Genomic DNA, 15,011 nt, shown 5'->3' with positions numbered 1-15,011 from the left:
TAAACTTGTATTTTGATTTTTATCACCCTTGAAATTTTTTTCTAAGAGGTAATGTATTGCGAATTCTGTTAAGTCTAAAGTGGGACAGACAATAATGGCGTACATTGGCGTATAGGTAGAGGTAATGTATTGCGAATTCTGTTAAGTCTAAAGTGGGACAGACAATAATGGCGTAATAACAACAATAATGGCGTACATTGAAGCTAATATTTATTTTGTATGAAAAATTAAAAATTTAAAGACTTCATAATTTTTAAAAGTCACTGAACAAATGTTGATCAGTATAAGAAGAATAGCCTACAGTTCAATTCTTCGCCTTTGTTACAGGCTCCACTCTGTATGACCCAAAACTACATGTATTAATGTATTAATGTTGGGCATAAAGCCTGACCAGATATGTGACTTCGCGCCATGTTGCGGAATTTATTAGAACTATTTTCTTCATACTAAACTGAACTGTCACCCCATACATCAGAATAACAGCGCCATCTAGACAATATATGTATTTCTGTTCAGGGTACGTAGCCGAATGGCACAAGCAAGACACCTTAGACTAGACACCTACTCATAGGCTTGTGCCGTTTCGTTCGTTGATCGGAGCGCTCCGATCTCGTTCAATCACTCCCATGAACTAGTTCGCTCTTTTACGTCTTTTGCTCATTTAGTTCAGCCAGACCAGCGATCACTGCGGTCGGAAAGATCAGAACGAATGGGACCGAATAGTGTCAAAATTATACGAATAGTCCACAGATAGTAACATTCCGGGCCGAAAGGTTGTAAGTAACCGAAGTTTAATATGAAAACTTGACTTTTTTTGTTGCTCTGCTAAGTAGCTCTCGCTCTCGGTCGGCGCAGTCACACATTCGTTCTCGATCCAAACCGCTCGCGCTCGCCGATCCTATACTGAACTAAATGAGCAAAGACCACGGAAAGATTCAGTTCATTTCGGTCATCGATGGGATTTTATTCCTAACAGTTCATAGTTCGTGAACGACACAAGCCTACCTACTCAAGATTTCATGTTAATGTTTCATATGCCGGTGAGTAAGGCTATCAGAGCTCAATGAGGGTGCGGTGTGCTGATGACGGAAGGATCTACGGAACTAACTTGTTCCGTCTATTGTCCTTTGAGTCGTCGGCAACCCGAACCCTCCTTGGGACTTGTACACTCTTTTTTGCTGTTTTAAGTACACAGAAAAAGGGAATGTATACAAGTTTGTAATGGGGTGGCAACGCGCATGTGACACTCTTTGAGTTGCAGGCGTCCATAGGTTACGGTAAACGCTTTCCATCGGGCGGGCCATACGCTTGTTTGCCGCCGACGTAGTATATAAAAAAGTAACGCTCACGAAACGAAACGCTGTTGCGTATTGGCGCGACAGAGCCACCGGCCTTTCGATCGGCGTCTGGCGTCGCAGAAATGCCATTCGGCTAACAGGCCTGGGGGCGTAGCCGAATGGTATTTCTGCGACGCGCTGGAGAAATGTAGTCTGGCTCTGTCGTACCAATACGCAAGAGCAATAGAGATAGATAGCTACGAAATAGATATTATCGTGAGCCTCGTGAGCGCTTGTGCATTCGGCTGCGCACACTGGTTTTAAATGCATAATAGCAATGTATAAGTTTTAGAACATTCCCAATAATTCCATAAATTACTGGAAATTTTCATGAGATGAGAAAAGTGCCATTGAGAAAATGCTCCTTGATTATCATTGCACAATGTTCTCAACAGTTGACGATCGCTTCATTTGATGTTTGAGTTACACACTAGCAATAGGCTACTTGACCCTTTTTTAAGGTCTATTTTATATTATTTATTACTGTCCAATTAACCGAAAGAAAATACTACCATATTTTATTAGGAATTGACAACCACAAAAAAACATTTATAAAGTTTATTTTAACTTAATTAGGCAAAAACATCATTATAGCCATGTTAATCTAGATTGTCTGCGCATGACGTAAATCGAATTGAGCACAAAATGTCTGACATTTAAGTTATGAGGCATAAAGTTCATCATGTCAGTGATTGACTCGGCATGAAGTCAAGTTAGGCAGCGTCCCCACTTAGGCGTCGCGTGTCTCGCGGCGCGCAACGGACGTCTCCGCCACGGCGCCTGAATGTAATTCAAAAAACGTCTCCTCAGTACATTTTGTATAGGAAGGACGTAAGACGCGCCCCCAGGCGGATTTGTTAGACCTGTACCCCAAAAGCATAAAATTGTTGTAGTAATTCACCGAATCGCATTTCACCTTGAATGAAAAAGATATCACTAGATTTTTTTACTTGACGCACTTTTTCGTGTAGCTTTTGACATTAGTAGAATTAAATTGTAGTATTACATTTTTTGTATAGTATGTTACTTTTGACATTAGTATAATTAAATTGTAGAATTAAATTTTTTGTGTAGTATGTTACTGTAGACGCATTTCGCCGCGATCGATGTTTGTTTGGGACTCTAATTAAATTGGTACGTTAATTTGATGCTTGCACTAAAATGAAGTATTTTTTTTAAAACACGTTTTGTACTTGTATGATTAAGCCTTAAGTGCTATCAAACTCCTTGAAATATTATCTATGTGACTAATGAATAATAGACAATACTCTGTCATTGCGACGTTGAAGTGCGGTGACATTGAATTCCGATATAACCAAGTCTACAGAATCATCAATCTACTCAATCTTCATACTGTTGCGTTGAATCACGTCACCAATACAATACACGATCGAGGTGAAATGCGACTAAAGTAATTAACGATTGAGTCATAACGCGAAAGTTAAATGCACGGTCGAGGTGAAATGCGACTAAAACTAATAACGACTAAAATAATAAACGATTGAGTCACAACGCGATATTTAAATGCACGATCGAGGTGAAATGCGACTAAAACTTACAGCCACTTGAAAAAAAAACTATTAAGACACAATGCGAAAATTAAATATGAGATCGGGGTGAAATGCGATTCGGTGAATTACTACAACAATTTTATGCTTTTGGGGTACAGGTCTAACTAATCCCCAGGCGGCGCGGCGCGCGCCACGCCGCCGCCACGCATTATCAACTCATCAAATGCTCAGGTGGCATGAGTTTTCTATGCAAAAATGTGGCAGGTCGTGCCGCTTGCGAATCGGCCACCACAGTCATCAAACCTAAACAGTAATGCGTAAATCGTCTGAAGTCTGAAAAGTTTGGCTATAAATGTGCAGAGAACAAAACTAAGAAGCCATGAGAACGTTCCCAATTTTGGAAACTTCTCTTCGGTGCAATAGTACAATAAATTTAAATAACCTATGCTGCTTTCATTAAGTAATGTGTTGTTAGAATCTTTCTAAAATATCGAAATGAAATGTTCACCGAGATAAAGTTCCACTTTCTTAACTAATTACTCTTTTCTTTTATAGCAATTTTCATGAACATTCCGGTAACTTTATCAACTTGTTGGAAACTTTGCTTAACCTACACAACGTGATTTATTATATTTTTAGTCACTCATATGACGGTCGTTTATAAGAAATTCTTCTAACTTGACGCCTGAAGCTGTCATAATTGATTCTGCATCGTATGGCACATCTGAAAAACAAAACATCTGTTAGAACTGCCAGGTATTTGACGGCAAAATACCACGCAGACACAGACATTCCACGCAGCAGGGTACTCACGCGATAAATGATAAAAATGCCGTCCCTATCGCACTTACTAATAGTGCGATAGGGACGGACTGATGTTTTATCATTTATCGCGCGACCCTTTGCCTGCCAGGTGCTACCTACAGATAAAAATGACCTGACAGAAACAACATTAACCCTTCGAATGCCTTGTCCCGTATTCATCACATACAATTTGGACTGGATTAACAAATCAAAAGGTTATTAATTCAGTCGCAAAATTTTGACATCGGCGTTCCAGGTGTTAATATCAACATTTGTTATTCTTACCAATGTGTATCCAATTTTCTGTATTGTATCCAGATTCTGCCCTTGACTCGTGTATGCATTGACGAAGAACGTGGGTGATGCCATGTGCGGTACATACTCCCATCTCCCCAACGGCTGTAAGAACAGTTAATTTCAAAATGCATAGTGCTGAGCTGATATATGTGAGCAAGGACAAAATACTGGGACAAACAAAGGCCATACAAAAACGCGTACCCCTGAAATGTATGGGCCAAAGAGGATCGAGTATTATAGAGAGTTACTGTCAAAGTAAAATGTGTAATCACATTGCATAGACTGCCATCTCTCGACACAGGCTTAAAACTTTTGAACTTCAGTTTTGACAATTTGGTCCATATTCTTAGCTTGATATGTGTTAAAATGTCAAATATTAATATTAGCGCCATCTAGCCGAGCGTACCCCAAAGGTGTATCGCCATCTAGCTCACCGTACCTTTTTCTGTATAGTTTTGAGGTTCGTTTTTTTCTTACACTTTATCTGTCTATACGGAGTTACATAAGTCTTTGGTATGGGCCTTTTAGGCTTAAAACTAGATGACGCTGTTTCGCAGCCTGGAAGTGGCCAAAATCATATTTTCCCAAATATTTTTGCGTGTTTTTATTTTTTATAAGAACAAATGACTTTTTATAAGAATGAAATGCTTCTTTATTTTAATATCATGATATCACGTCAATACACATTAAAAAAAATGCAGTGTAGTTATGATAGTATTTAATAGGTGGCGCTAAAAAATTGAGGTACGATTCTTAGTATGAAGATTGTAAATCCTATATAAATGATTCATGATGTAAGTTAGGAAAAATATCTCCACATTAAAGAAAGCACAACCAATTTCCTATAGATTCTATAACGGCTTAACGGCCTAATATACAGTTGAAATTCTATAAGGGTCTCAACTGATTGAACTGACCTTTGGCACCCAAAACACCAACTTTATTCCTAGAGTTGAACCTCAGCTTAACCCTGAAGTCTGCTGGGATGTCCAAGGCCAAAGGCACGTGGTAGTTCAGAGAACGGTTGCTAAGCAGTCGCCCGGTCTTCGGGTCTCGAACTAGCTTCTCGGTAGTAAAGTAGCCTAGGCCTTGAATGTATGCGCCTTCCACCTGAAATGGTGACGTTAAATAGTACATTGTGTATTGAGGGCGGAAAGTGAAGGATTACGAACGAGAGGCTGTTTGAAGCCCGACGCTGAAGGCCAGCCACCCGTGATATAATAAAAATTTTCATCACACTCGCGAAGTAATAAACAAATTTTAAACTAAATGTATTAAACTGACATTTCGAACATTCGTCCGCCATCTTGTAATTTTTGACAGGTCGTGGAAGGCCCCACCCAGGTATTCGCTTTACCGCCCTAGGGTGGTAAAATACTGCGCCGCGGTCCCGGGTTCAAGTCCTGGTAAGGGCATTTTATTTGTGTGATGAGCACAGATATTTGTTCCTCAGTCATGGATGTTTTCTATGTATATAAGTATTTATATATTATATATATCGTTGTCTGAGTACCCACAACACAAGCCTTCTTGAGCTTACCGTGGGCCTCAGTCAATCTGTGTAAGACGTGTCCTATAATATTTATTTATTTATTTTACTCTTGGACTAGCCGCTTAGCATTTATTAATTATTTATTATTTTCCTTTGATTTGTCCCATGATACGTGAGTCAGATTTGCTTATGCAGCGTTAAGACCATGATGACTATACTGTCAAGTCAAGACTCGTAAAAAAAAAGAGTTAAAATAAGTAGGTACCTGAGTAAAATCAATTATAGGATTCATGCTCAACCCGACGTCCTCAAGTATATCGCAGCGCAAGATTTCATATCTCGCTGTTAAAACATCTAGCTGAACTTCCGAAATGGCAACAGTATACGCGTGGTATGGTTCTAAACCTTCATCCTTGTCAGACATCATGTAGTTTCCAGTTAAACTAATCTGTTGTTTCCCTGCTTCCTTTGCGAGCTCACTCCACGTCAGGTTTGACATCTTTTCACGGAGCGGCAATAGTCTGGCGTTTAAAATATCGCAACATTGAATGACCGCATAACAAACGCTTTCGGTGGCCACACTTGCAGCACTTAAACCATTGTTAGCAGCAGAGAAGGAATAGTTCGGTACTACGGTAACTAAATCCAATGGTATACCCAACTTGTAAGCGCATACTTGAGCTACTTTAGTATTCATCCCTTGTCCCATCTCTATTCCTCCCGTGTTAACGGTTACCGAACCATCGCCTTGGTAAATAGCTACAGTAGCATTGTAATTCCAGTAATATTGAACTTCAAAGTCCATGATATTGACTTTGATAGCTTTTTTCATCCAGCGGTTAGCTTTGTTGAATTCCTGGATGGCTTTATAACGTTTGTCGTAGTCTGTTTCCTTCATGAAAGCCGGGATGAGAATGGGGAGGTCATTGTCATTGGTGCGCATGTTGACCATACGCACGGCGGTCGGATCCTTCTTAACGGTGAAAGCGATGTGATCTATGATATGCTCGATGCAAGCTATGGCTTCTAAAGTTCCTAAAAAAAACAATAAGAAAAAAATTGAATTCGGTCAACACAAACAGACGAAAATATTTTGTAAATAAAACTAATGATGAGTTCACATTAGCAGGTAAGTTAATGAATTGAAGTAAGTACCTGGTGCTCTCATAAAAGTATTAGCTGGTGTATCCGTAGTGACAGTGGCTATCGTGAGATCAAAATAATCGGTATTGTAGCAGTTACCGAATTCCGTAGCCAACTTCTGATATATCTCCTCATTGATCGAACAACCAACGTCTTGGATATACGTCGCTTTCAGATATTGGATTTTTCCATTATCATTTACACCGACCTGAAAATTGTAGATACTTATATAAGAGTTATGATCCGAATTTGAGGTGCCACTCCGCCACAAGACAAATGCAAGACAAACATTATGATGACCTGACGATACCGGCCAGTCAGAAGAAAAAGTGAGAGTACCGGAACTACCGAATAACTAACAGGCGCATTATTATCTGGCGAACTTAAATGGGCCTTTCAAGTCTAATTTTGAGTCACTGAGCAAACGGTGTCAGTAAGTTGGTTACCTCATATTCGCACTGGCTGGGTGTTCGTCCGCCAGATGCAGCAAGATTAGTCCTTAACGGCACTACAAATCGGCAAGGAGTATTCTGTAACTTGGCGACGAGCGCGCAAGCTGTCGATGCCCGGATATGTCGGCTGATCTTACCGCCGAAGGCCCCGCCGATGCGATGGACTTTTACTTGGACGCTAAAAATATGAAGATTCTTCAGCATAAGCCACTTGATATCTATTATAAAAGGAATTAAACTATGCGACGTATTTCCAAAATACAATACATCTGTGCGATCAACTCCTTACAAATCATTGATCCTAATCATTATATTGTCAGCAGGCCAAAATAAGTTTGCTTTCCATGTTCCAAGTTAAACCCTCCCAGCTCACTCATTAGGAGTAGTCCATCAAAAGTTTTTAATTTATTTTTATTCCTACTTACTCGCTATCTTTCATGTTCAAGCAGCGTGCAATCGCCGCTTGTGTCATATCCATCCATTGCGTCGAGTCATACACTTTCAGGCCCTGACCTTCCGGCACCACTACACACGTCATCGGCTCCATATAGTAATGCCGCTGTCCCGGAACGTTGTACAGACCCTTTATTGTCTTCTTTACATCATCTCCCCTCCCTTTAGGCTTAATACCGACATCAAGTACAACGTATCTCTTGCTGTCTTTCTTTGCTTGATCAATAGTCAGAACAGGAGCTGATGAAGCAACGTTTTTATAAATTACTTTAGCATTTTCAGCTACTTTGGCAGCCAATGCTTCCGAGATAGCCACAACAATAGCTACTGGCTGTCCGTAGTAAAGTACTGTTTTGCTTGCGAGTATTTCTTCGTCTTTGGTTTCTGATGGGAATCCTGGGATGACGTAAGAATTAACGCCAGGTATGTCTTCAGCGGTGTAAACTGCTATTACGCCGTCGATGTCCTGCAATTGCAGCGATTTGAAAACAACAATGCACTAGATAAGTATGATATGGCCGGTGAGACATAAATGTTCTTAATTAGCGACTGGGTGTATTGTACAGTAAGAACTAAATAAGAAGGCCCGAAGCAAGGCGAGGTTGATAGTTCATCATGATAAGGATAATTTTTAAAGTTTTCAATGAGAGTATTTTTTGCTAACAATCTGCAATAAGATTCTGGTATAACGTTTTACATTAGTTTCACTTGAACAATTAGGTCATCTATTTTTTCTATTTATTTCCCTCCTGTTTTGTTTGTGTTAGGGAATACTTCCCATACTTTTTAAGAAGCTTTACCATACGGTAAATATTTTAAATTTTTCCTTACCAAAACGTCCTTGTCGACTTCAACAAATTCTCCAGAGTGTATAGTAGATTTCACAAACGCGCCAAATACTTCTCTGGGCAGTGGGGGTATGTCATTGGAGTATGTGGCCTCACCCGAGGCCTGTATGGTGGCTTCTAGCTTGGGCAAGGGCTGGTTCAGTGGGTACAGCGAGGAATCAGTCTGGAACTCCTGGTGGCCTTGAGATAGAGGGCGGTGGATAAGAGCGGCTCCGGAACGGTAACGGGGAGCAAGAGCATTTGGCGGGCAAAGATTGAGAACCACCTGAAGATACAAAGTCATAAATAAATATTATAGGACATTCTTACACAGATTGACTGAGTTCCACGGTAAGCTCAAGAAGGCTTGTGTTATGGGTACTCAGACAAAGATATATATAATATACAAATACATAGAAAACAATCGTGAGGAAACCGGACTGATTCCAATAAGGTCTCGTTTACCTTTCCGGTTGGGAGGTTAGATGGCAGTCGCTTTCGTAAAAACTAGTGCATACGCCAAATCTTGGGATTTGTCAAAGCGGGCCCCAGAGCCGTGGCAAATGCCGGGATAACGCAAGGACAATGATAAATACATAGAAAACATCTATGACAGGAACAAATATCTGTACTCATCACACAAATAAATGCCCTTACCGGGATTCAAACCCGGGACCGCGGCGTAGTAGGCAGGGTTACTACTGACTAGGCCAAACCGTTCGTCAAATCGCAATAAGTTGGTTTTGTATGTGTAGCTACACACGTTGTTGTGCTGCCGCGAAGCTTCTAAATATAAAATGTTGTCCTTACATCTGTTTTGTTTAATCATTGTGTATGTTGTTGTATTTACTAACCCTTGGACTTAATAGTTCGAAATAAATATTATTGTATTGCATTGTGTATAAATGATCAAGAAACAATGTTATCAATAAGAGGCACATTTATAATGCAAATTACTTGTTTATTAGTTTAAGCGATTGACGTATTTGATGTGCAATTCATTAAATCACCATGTTGTTTTTTTGCAAATGAGACACTTGTGCACACAAGTAGTCTCAAAGTCTCTATTTTGATTATCAATTTTAACTTATTTGTCTTAAGTCTGCTCAGAAAGTTAAGACCATAGTGATTTGGTTCAACGTACCTTGTAAAATAAACTAACTGCGAGTTTCTTTCTGAAACTAGTGGATGGTTGGGCCGGGTCATATTTAGGCACAATTTCCTTATTTAAAATTTTAATGGCCGCTTGCAAAACTTCATTATTGAACAGAATTTTCCCTTTCAAAAAGGCCTCTGTAGCATTGGCGTGGACGAATGTTGGCGAAATGTTTCCATAGCAGATCTTGATATCTTCAATTTTCTTTGACTTTGGATTCATTTTGAAAAGGAATGCTGCGTTTACAATCGCTAGGGCATTTTGATTGCGTGGCATTATCTAAAACAGGAAAACAATGAAAGATATAGGCTACTAGACTCATATCGAATTGGCACAGTAAATGATTGTCTTTTGTAGTATTTGACATAAAAAAACAATATTTATACATTTTGGGTATAAAAAGTGTATATTGACTACGTATTTTCGATTAAAAATGTGTGTATTTTTTTTTGGCCACTGAAAACGCTGTCAGCGATGAAGTGACGTCATCGAATTCGAGCCTTACTGCATGTGAAAACAATCACTGACATATTGAACTTTATGCCTTCATACTTAAAATGTCAGAAAATGTTGTTTTCGAATATAATGACCTGATGCACAGATAATCTATAGATTAACATGACTGTGTTGTTTTCGCCTGATTACGTAAAAGTATACTTTAAAAATATTTTTTGCTGTTTTTATTAAGTTCATAATAAAATATGGTAATATTTTATTTCGGTTAATTGGACAGTATACAGACTTTAAAAAAGGGTCAAGTAGCCTATTGCACACTTTATCGATATTTAAGTAGGCACTTACAATCGATACTATGCAAGACATTAACCTTACCTTATAGCTTCTAAATGTATGTGTATTGCCCAGCGGAGGGAGTTCAATGTTCAGCATAATTTTGCCTTGCATATCATATTTTAAGAAGTCTATTAACGTGAGTATCTTTTTCTTCCCATTTCGGTCCTCTGTAATTGTACAAAACCATATTAATGCAAAGGAAAATTTTGGCATTGTTTTTACTTAATTGTTCTTCAGTACTTACGAACAACTACAACTGCTCCCACAGTTTCGAACAATAAAAATACATCAGACTGATAAGAGTTGTTTGCATGCTTCAACATCAAATTACCGGCCAGGGAACCAATCTGCAAAGAAGAACAATAACATTAATTGATATGCTAACTATAACACTTAAATAGAAAACATGAAAGTCAGGAGCGACCTTCATGCGATTGAACTGCTTCAGATCGCACATGACAGCAAGGAATGGCGGAGTCTTGAGTGGAACGCCAAAATCCAGCCGCGCTAGTAAAGTAAAGTAGTAAGTATGTAAGAAAAAATGCCAGTTGATATCTTGAACTTGCCTTTCGAACCGGTATATGGGCGATGAGTTCAAAATGTTTCGCCAAATCAGCCAAATAGGAGAATTCACTTTTAGATTTTGCGGTTTCATCGAAGAGTATTCTGCAATCTTCTAACGTTATATTGGCGCCTAGTATAAAATTTTGATCAAAACTGTATTTCTTTAGATATTTTACTCCACTGATATCAATCAACAATCTTGGGTATTCGAGGATTCCTGTAACTCCTGAAATAAAAATAACAAAAAAGTTAACGGGACAGCTTTGGTCACTGCTAGCAATATCACTAAAGATACTAATTAAAGTATTAATTCAGTTGTAACAAATTACCGTTCATTTATGTCAGTGCCAGAATTTTTGAAAAATTCTTTGTTGCAGCTAACTCGATAACTTACCTTTTCCTGTGTTACCATCTACGAGCATATACGAATCCACGCCGTATTTTTTAAATACATCAAAAACGTCATCCACTTCATACACTTTGAAAAACTTCTCCTTTCCAAAACTGAAGGAGATAATGTTATCTTTCCCTAAATGGTGGTCACTGATGACACTCCAGTCACTGCTGTCGCTGAAGGCAGAGCATCGACGGTCACACTTGGATTTGGTCTTGTTGCAAATCTTGATGTCTTCAATGTCGCTGAGCTGTGGAGGATATCGCATACAACTGAATCTGTTTATAAAGGAGAACGCGCCCCTTGTACCAGATGTCGTTATCTCCAGCTTGTAGATCTTCTACATATGTTTTCACCATAAATCAAACTGAATCTGTTTCGTTAAAGGAGAACTAAGAAGTACGGTACCTCAAATGATTTATTTCATTTATTTATTACATGGACCCTAGATTTGGAGAGTTTATAGGTAAGTAAGGTACCATGCATAAAATATAATAGAGCTTATTCCTATGGCGTTCAACTTTAAATATCACACATACATGTTTAGTTAACTTACATGTCAAAAACGGATTAAATACTTAGCTTTAGTTATGGCCAAGTACATACTGATTTTACTGATCAGGTGTTTTTAATCATTTCAACCTCTAAGCAGCATGCTATCTTTGGGCAGGTGGTCAAACTAGGATGCCAGCATCAGCACCTCCAACCTATAAGTTGCTATAAACATACCTAAGTGCTATGGAGAGCTGATCCTAAAGACTAAAGCTATAATCATTACTATCAGTTTTGTACCTTTTGGCATAGGTCAGGGCTAGCATCAACAGCAAAGGATTTCATGGCTTCCAAGATGGGTCGGTAGCCAGTGCAGCGGCAGGTATTGGAACCAAACGACCTTTCCAGTTCTGCCATGGTCAGGTGTTTGTCCTGTAAGCTGAAAAATAAAGAGAAAATCTGATTGTTGATGAGCTCTTCTTGCTCATAGTCACTACGGAGCCAAAAAAAACGTCTTACTTAGATTTTTTTTTATTCTAGACTGATCAGTGATTGACCCTAGTGACTAGGCTAGTCACACGTAATGGAAAGTGAGGACAGAGTGAGAGAGAGATGGAGCTCACATAGCCTATTCACTCTTGCTTCAAAGAGACCGAGGTCGTATTCATTTTCTCTGGGAACACAGATTTTTACCAATTTCTAGAAATGTTAGGTTCTTACCTGGTCATATGCATGACCCATCCTGGCGTGCAGTACCCACACTGCGTGGCGTTGAGCGCAGCGATGCGCTTCTGCACGTCGCTGTAGCCTACGAGCCTGTTGCCAACGCCCTCTACCGTCGTGATCTCCCAGCCGTGGCAGGAGAATACTAGCACCAAACACTGCAATCGATTTTAGCAAATTGACAAATCAGCCAGTGAGCGTAAGTTTGTCGGTTGATCATGAACATAACAAGTACTTATTATTAGTATTTTTATCAAGCGCTGTAAATTCTCAATGGTCCCAGCGCAGCGTACATGAAATGCGACATTGTAAAGTCGCACCGACACCACTTGTTATGTGAAGAGCTACATAAAAAGTGCAGAGATGACGATGATAGATTGTGGTTATGAAGAAGTGATAGAGTTTACAGAGAAGGTCCCAGTACACCTAGAGGAAAGGCAAGCTCGTACAGCCATGATACCAGATCTGCACTGCTCCTTCATGGCACGTAGCCTTGATCCCGGGTAAAGCCCACAAATAACGCAGGTAAGGGAGGTGACACTTCCTTTATAACATGAAGAACTACGTACGGGGACAGGAAAGTTACCGATAGTATTATGTATAAAGTGCTACATACGGAATTTACAGAGAAGGTCTCCATACACACAAAGGCATGGCGTGCACTTACAAACACGGTACACGCTCCACAGCCTCCTTCACGGCAAATAGCCTTGGTCCCGGGTAAAGCCAGAGTGTAACGCAGGTACGCGTTCAAGGAGGTGACATTTCACTCATCAGGTCAACTACAAATGTGTTTAACAGAGAAGTTTTCGGTGATAGATATGAAGAAGTGCTACATACGGAATTTACAGAGAAGGTCTCAATACACCCAGAGGCACGGCGTGCTCGCACTGCCACGATGCAAGCTCCACACCCTCCTTCATGGCACATAGCCTTGGTCCCGGGTAAAGCCAGATGTAACGCAGATACGCGTTTAGAGTCGTGTCGCGCGGCGTTGACTCGTCCACTGTCGTGCAAAATTAAGGGCATGGGTTGGACAGTTTGCTAATTGTGTCGCTTAACTTCAAACTTGGGTAAATCCATTGCTTTAAGGTTGAATATATACAAAAAAAGTAATGTAATCTGAAAAGTAATTAGGTAATCAACCTTATAGCAAAATGGATTTACCCAGGTTTGAAGTTAAGCGACGCAATTATAGTTGTGTTATTAATTTTATTATATACAAAGGTTTATTTAGCAAGGTGAGATGAATTTCCTACGATCACGATACGGCTAATATCGTAATCGTAGGAAATTAAGGAATCATTACTCAAACATGAAGAAGTATTTAGAAATCAAAGCTTTTTTACCGGAGGCCTTTACCTGCATGGCCAAACGAAAGCGATACGCCGCTGGCTCTGTCGCGCCAATACGCAAGCGCGATAGAGATAGATATCTACTAGCTCTTCGTTTCGTGAGCGTTTCGTGAGCGATTGTGCCATTCGGCTAGCCACCCAGGGGTTTTGCAAAACCAATATAATAATTTAAATAAATAGTTATGTAGTTTTTAAGTAAAAATAATCACTAAAAGACAGATTTTAATATTTAAGTATTTGCACTTGTACGAAACTTGTACATATGTATAATATGCTATAATAAGGCTTTTTTATATTTTATAATTATTTTAACATGTCCTTATCAGACACTCGATAAATTAAGCTTAAAAACTTACCAAAACATTTCTTTTCGTTGACAGTGAATTCAATGCAAGCCATAACTTTACACTGTCACAAATCTTCAGCAATCTCCCACCACAGAAAACTTAAAATTATTTAAAACCACTCTTAAACTGATAGTTGATATGAATTTTAAAAATATTTTTTGATACCACCAGGCAGAAAGCATCAAAGACGTATATGTTTACCGGCTTGAAAACCGGTAGGTACGAAAATTGGAAGTAAATAGAAACATGTCAATTACAGTAGGTATATATAGTTATAGTATAATTATAGTTCATGTTTTTAATTTTTTTATATTATTCTTCAATACTTACTCAAATAATTTTAGAGTACCTGGGTGACCGAGCTTTGATCGGTTTTATTTTATTATATCGCGTTTTTAGATGATAAAAAAAATACTAATAAAAAAAAAATGAATGATGTGCATGCGATTTTTAGGCCGACGCACTAACGGAGCTACGCGCCACCGACGCTCAAACAACGAAATAAGCGACCATATTTTGCGTTTACTAATGTGAAAGAAAAACGCATGAAAACTCGAAAATTCGCATTGTCTGGGACCTAAGGCAAAGCTAGATTGATTTTTCACCCCCGAAAACCCCCACATAACAATTTTCAGCGAAATTGTTAGACCGGTTTCGGAGATCGCCGGTATACTTACTTACTTACTAATAGGTATTATAAATGGGAAATTGTGTGTGCCTGTTTGTTTATCCGTCTTTCACGGCAAAACGGAGCGACGAATTGACATGATTTTTTAGTTGGAGATAATTGGAAGGATGGAGTTACATAGGCTACTAGGCTAGCGCGAGCGAAACCGCGGGCAAAAGCTAGACACATAAATACATAAATATAA

The 15,011-nt window shown here is 39.2% G+C and overlaps 1 protein-coding gene across 1 annotated transcript; it reads right to left on the bottom strand.

Moving 5' to 3' along the window:
* Nucleotides 1–3,061: 3,061 nt before the first annotated feature.
* Nucleotides 3,062–14,501, bottom strand: LOC125235179 (abscisic-aldehyde oxidase-like). The gene is given in 18 exon segments (XM_048141641.1): nucleotides 3,062–3,572; nucleotides 3,938–4,051; nucleotides 4,867–5,059; nucleotides 5,707–6,476; nucleotides 6,597–6,792; nucleotides 7,031–7,214; nucleotides 7,462–7,955; nucleotides 8,321–8,602; nucleotides 9,461–9,751; nucleotides 10,304–10,431; nucleotides 10,509–10,611; nucleotides 10,831–11,054; nucleotides 11,223–11,472; nucleotides 12,015–12,153; nucleotides 12,435–12,595; nucleotides 13,278–13,390; nucleotides 13,393–13,443; nucleotides 14,149–14,501. Coding segments are annotated over 18 exon segments (3,825 nt in total). The 5' UTR covers nucleotides 14,192–14,501; the 3' UTR covers nucleotides 3,062–3,483.
* Nucleotides 14,502–15,011: the final 510 nt, after the last annotated feature.

The sequence above is a fragment of the Leguminivora glycinivorella genome, chromosome 17 (assembly GCF_023078275.1).
Source record: "Leguminivora glycinivorella isolate SPB_JAAS2020 chromosome 17, LegGlyc_1.1, whole genome shotgun sequence".
Classification (NCBI taxonomy): domain Eukaryota; kingdom Metazoa; phylum Arthropoda; class Insecta; order Lepidoptera; family Tortricidae; genus Leguminivora; species Leguminivora glycinivorella.
The sequence above is the reverse complement of the archived record's forward strand: the minus strand, read 5'-3'. Positions and strand labels throughout refer to the sequence as shown.